This window comes from Bombus pyrosoma, linkage group LG17, assembly GCF_014825855.1.
Source record: "Bombus pyrosoma isolate SC7728 linkage group LG17, ASM1482585v1, whole genome shotgun sequence".
In the NCBI taxonomy this organism is placed as follows: domain Eukaryota; kingdom Metazoa; phylum Arthropoda; class Insecta; order Hymenoptera; family Apidae; genus Bombus; species Bombus pyrosoma.
The window spans coordinates 4,175,755-4,181,695 of record NC_057786.1 but is presented as its reverse complement, the minus strand read 5'-3'; the positions used below and the strand labels follow the sequence as shown (position 1 = coordinate 4,181,695).

At 36.0% G+C, this 5,941-nt stretch overlaps 1 protein-coding gene across 1 annotated transcript; it reads right to left on the bottom strand.

Annotated features, from left to right (window-relative positions):
• Nucleotides 1-258: 258 nt before the first annotated feature.
• On the bottom strand, nt 259-4,312 carry LOC122577086 (odorant receptor 85b-like). The gene is made up of 5 exons (XM_043748169.1): nt 4,214-4,312; nt 890-1,120; nt 688-801; nt 468-623; nt 259-309 (listed from the first exon to the last, which is right to left on the bottom strand). Exons 1-5 carry the CDS (start codon nt 4,310-4,312, stop codon nt 259-261), a joined length of 651 nt encoding a protein of 216 aa, XP_043604104.1.
• Nucleotides 4,313-5,941: the final 1,629 nt, after the last annotated feature.

Below are 5,941 nucleotides of genomic sequence, written 5' to 3'. Positions count from 1 at the left end.
TATATCACGATTCGCTTTAAATAAAGCAGTTTATACAATTTTTATTATTTGGGATATCTTTGTTTTGTGCACTTATTTTGTGAAATATTAGGGAAATTAAATAACTGAGATTTTATTCGATTAATTACGTTCAAGTTCTTCTATTTACATATCTCTACAAAGAAAATCAAATGTATCAGTCTATTAACGTGATACTTTTGTTAAAATTTTCCGTGCTCAAATAAAACCTATAAAACTTTGAAACGATTTTTCAACAAATCAGTACATTGCGTACAAAACAGACACGTACGAGGCAGATGCTTTTAACATCTAAAAATTTTAATTTACTATAATTATATGAAAACAAAATGTCCGTTTACATAGAAACTAATTACAAAAATGAAAAAAATAATAATAATAAAATCGGAACGTATGTACATTCTTACTTTATATGTATTCATTTCATATTATAAACACAAGTGTCTTACATTCGTAAAAGCCTCGAGAGAAAGGGAAAGAAACTTTCCCGCTGTTAATGTTAATTTTCCCTGTGATCGCAATATCATTAATAATATAACACGAGCATTTTGAGGTTTTAATTCGTACCAAAGAAAATTATATACAGATTTAGTAATATCTTCGCTCTAAAAAGAAGGTATATAAGCATTAGTAAACTATTATGTCGTATGTAGTATTTCCATTTCTTACCTTAGAAGTAAGATATTCGCCAGTATAACATAATACAAATGCTTCACAATTAACAGCAATGTAATACGGAAAGCATTTCATTATTAACACAGTCGCCTGGTCCATATGTGAAGACTGTTATCAATGAAAGTCATTTGTTTTATATACATTCAGTTCAATTATCTATCAATGTTGTTGTTAATCATAAGTCAAATTCACTTACGACCACCAAAATGAAACTTATGAAACAGATTACTAACATATTCGATACAAATTGACACAACGATATGTAAGTGAAGATTTTCTCAATATTCTTTGAGAATTGTATGATTCGTTGATGTCTGCCAACGATGTCATCTATTATATGTTTCTGCAATTTCTCTTTTTCACAATTATGAGAAATTTCTGTCAATTTGCAGCAAAGTAAGTCAATCTGACTGCCAACGTGTAATATCTGAAATGTAAAAAAATCTCCAGCTGGTTATTGAAAAATATCGCATAAATGTTAATAATATGACACCTGTAATATTTGAAGCGTCTAATATTTTAAGTACAATAATGTTGTACACTGCTAAAATTCAGACGAAAATGTTACGCGAACATGATCAGCAGATAAAATATAAAAAGGTGGTGCCGATTTTAACGAATGACAACGACATATAAATGTTTGTATGCAATGACTATTGACATTCTATTGAACATAACCTGACACACGTAAGCAATTTCTAAACCTCAAATAATTGTACAGTTTGGAAAGCCATATTATGTAGTGCATGTACCTTTTTATACGTGATGATATAATTTCATTATTTCAAATGATATGCTATACTTTTTATGCCAAAGTATCGGAGAACGTTGAATTGTGATGCCACGTCCCGCGCTCCAGCCGAATCATAACGTGAGGCAGAAAAGGAACAACGACATAACTCACTAATAGCGCGATCCACAACTTTAGGCAAATGGAATTAAAAACAGAAAACTCGAGAGAAATAAAAGATACGACACGTACAAATAGTTATTAAAATCTGATCTAAGAATATCGAAATCGAAACATGAGACGATGAGACATCCGCTGACACGCGCCACCTTGCGCGCGCCCTCCCCACCACAATACACCGTATGATAAGCAAACAACGTAGGTCTGGGGACTAATGACCTTCTCACATAGCATCAGCAGAAACAAGTAACAGTCACGCGCCAAAGAATCAAACATCGGTATCAGCAAAAGGTAACATCAGGTCAAGAAAAGTACGACTCATCATTAGCGGAAATAAAAATTCTAAGAGAAAAGGTCCAAAACAGTTCCATGAAAACGACATCAGCGAAGAAACAAAATCCTAACACTTCTTGGAAGGACGTCAGCAAAAATGAAGATTGCAGCGTCTGCGGAAGTAATTACATGTCGAAACACCGTGTATTCGTGGAATAACCCGTCATGTGACAATTATTCCATGATATCTTTTTGTATAAATAAGCGTAGCCACTTAGCGTTTCGCAGTTGTCAAGGAGTTCAGTTCAAGTTCAAGTTATCAAGCAGGGAGTTCAAGTTGTCGAGCAGTTAGCAGTTGAGTTCTTTTGAGTTGAGAGTTTTCAATTATCAGTCAGTCAGTTTAGTCCTTTGTGTAACATCAAGAAGTAAGACCTTGTTAATTGTCAACGAATTATAGTCTTCAAACAATAATATTAACTTATTATAATATTCCAAGAGTGTGGTCGACTATACACATAAACAAGGTGAGAATCTAAACATTGTAATATTCTTCTTCAATTTCGGACCTGCGCCATATATACTACTCGAATAAAACGTCAATTCAACAATCAAGAAGACATTGAAAAAGACTTTAATCCTTCCGGTGCTAGTACTTCTGCACACAGCGGGTAAACCGAAACGTGGAGTCTACTTACCAGTTGCATCGATACGAACGCTACTTATGCGGTTATGAATTAGAATATCAAGGACACAACAGTTTGGAAATTCAAGATGGTGTCGCGCTTTAGAAAGGTGCGACAAGTTCTGAATCCATTCAGTTGTCGCGAAAGTAATTAAAGCACAACTATCTGGAATATTTGGAATAGCGCCGCGCTTCAGAAAGGCTCGGTTATGGAGTTGGTTAGAATAGTATCCGACCACCATTAGAAGTCCGGCAATGACAGCGAGAAATAATTTTCGATGAATTTGCCAATATATAGAATGTTCTACTTAATTTTGATCTTCAATTGATCAAGAGAATGTAAGATAATGTATATAAACTGTATACATTGCTATGTGGAACCTAGTGATAACTGTATAGTGTCTTAGTTGTTGAGTTATACACAAAAATATGTTTGGTAGTATATGTAAATATACTAAATTATAGCAATCGAATTTACCTAGACAGCTACACGCTACGCTTAAAAAATCGAATGAAATAAACATTAAATCATGTTGGTATTATCGGCCGATCGACTTTCTTTAATTTATATTAAAAACGATTAGCATCAGTGAGTTAATCTTGTATTGGGCTGTATACAAATGCGGTCACCTATATGCCAAGGAGACGTATAACGGAAAGTAAATTCAATTAAATTTTTCACGAATATCGTGGATACTAAGGCCAAGCGACGATGACACGTATAGCGAAAAGTTATTCAGAATGTTGATCTTGACAAGATATTTCAAGGTCACCAAAATCGGTGAGATATTCTCTGAAGTAAGTGATCATTCATTAATAAAGTATTAATTGGTTGCCGAGTGTACCACACTACATATTACTTTTACTATTAACGCTCCATTGACATTGGTGGCCAACTTCTTTAAGTCAGTGAGGATTTTGTAGTATCCAGTTGTGTATGTTTCTCAAATTAATGTCCCCGCAATTACTAAATATTGCTTCTTCGATAAGTAACATTTTTTGTAAAAAAGTCATCATTGTGTCATTGATCCAGAAAACACTGGCCGGATTCGTTCCGTGCAGCTCCTGACGAGGAACTAGGTGATATATTTCATTGTGAAGGACTCGAAGTACGCTTCTTTTATTAAATCTTTCTGTTACCGTTGCTAGAACTACGATAGTATTTTCATCAGATGTAAGTCTTGGATACGCTATGTTGGTAACATTAAAACTTCTAGTATCTCGAAGCGATTTACAAAGTTCCTGGAATGTCCATCGAGATTTCGTTAAGGATACGTTTCGATATAGATGGCTCGAGCTGCTGTTGCATTTTCACCGCACCGACCATAAGCTAAAAGCATATCTTTTTTCGCTATTAAATTTCACTTTTGCCTTTATCTTACTGATATTTATATATAAACATCGACGATAGCTTGAGTATTAAATTACGGGTATAATAGGCGATTGCGATGTTCTAGGTAGTATTGATAAACATTTTCACGTAAACACCGTTGCCTTGCGAAAATCTTCCTTCAGACCGAACAAATATTCTTTCACTGAATTGTTTTCTAAAGTTTATTATTCACCACGGGTTGACACGGGAAAGCTGGTTTTTCTCACGTATGAGGCCTCCCACTAGCAACTTTATCTCGAGGGCGGTTAGCATCCGTCCTCACCCACCAACATAGCAAATAACCAACGACGAAGCCTATTTCCCTCACTCTCCTAGCCAAAATTGTCATCAACAAATCCGATGGTCCCGTAGACACACTCATTCTTAGTTTCCTCCACAGCATCGTCACCGAACTTCACTGATTTTCCATCTTTCAAACAGTCAACATATTCTGACCGGGTTTCCATCCTTAGATCAGTCACTTGCTTAACTTATACATACGCACCAGCGTAACTATCTTCTTTACAAAGTTGTTGGAATAGACTGTGATTTTATATACTTGTTATATCTGTGTCATATTTAATTTAACTACCTCTATTATCCTAATCGAAATAGGAGATCGATCATTTCGTGGCGTCGATTATTTAATCGTAACGGGAATCTACGACTCCCGTTGACGTGCTTCCTCGCGATCGCGTCTCCCCGCGAGTGGTCGAAACACAATATACATTGAAATTAATATTCAATTTATCTTATTTTATTTCTAACGCCCCCACTCATCAGTAAGCAATCTCGTGGATAGGACTCGTATGGGACTAGAATATTTCCGAACTTACAAACTTTCCGTAGATTAACCTTATCTTACAACTATATTTGAAGTAGTTTATTCTCGTTTTCTAAATTATTTCGTTTAGTTAGGGTACATTGTGCTTGTCCGGGCGTTGACACACGTTTGTTCCAGGATGAGCTATCTACACACTCGCTCGCACTGCACGCAAAACACATGTATATTGTAGGACTTTTTATTTATTTAGAATGGATTAAACAGGAAACGATGGTAATTTAACGCGAACTAAATATAGTAATGTGCTATAACTAAGACAATTAAATAGTTAATTTACAACTATCGTCACTACGGTTCCAACGCTCTCTTTCACGCGAACCACCCTTCTCGACAACGCTGATAACTCTCTCTCGTCTGACGACGATGACAACACTCTCCGACAACGCTGACCACACTCGAACTTCTCTACTCACGACTGACTGTTAATTCGTCTTTCTGCCTTAAACATCCCTTTATCCCCACCACGTACGTGTTCCGCAATCGTCCGCGGCCATGGTCACGTAGGCCTTTTTTTGCGCAACTATTCGACTGAAAGACCGACGACACATTGATGGGCCGCTCGGTCCATTGAAATTTCCAGTTCCTTTTGGCCTGTCGGCATTTCGGCTTTCTCGCAACATTGTTTATGGTTCACCCGATATTTCTTACACAATCTGTCCACGATACTACAATATTTACGCCTTGCATGGCCCGAGCGAACCATTGCCTGCACGCGCTGCGTGCCGTATAGGCACGTGACAATCCTTACAAATGTTATTATGGGACAATTAATACTTTAGATTTGAATGATGTTGAATGGAATGATGAACTATAGATCGCAAATCAATCGATTTGTTGACATTTTTCGAAAGAACAAAAGATGTTAACCTTGAATATCACATTTTGCGGCTAGTTTTTGTAACAAACCTTCGCCGATCCAGTGGTGTAGAACACATCACGCTGCGTATGCAACGCATGTACATCTGTATTTACGTTATGCATGCGATACATACGCATAAAAATACCTGAGAGATAATAATCACTACACAAAATGATATTCACGTACATACATACGTATACAAATGAAATAAAAAGTGAAAGAATAAGAAAATTTTAAAGGTACAGAAAAATAAATTACAATATATATAAAAGACATATTTAAACTGTAGCATCGACTGGTTCGTCCAA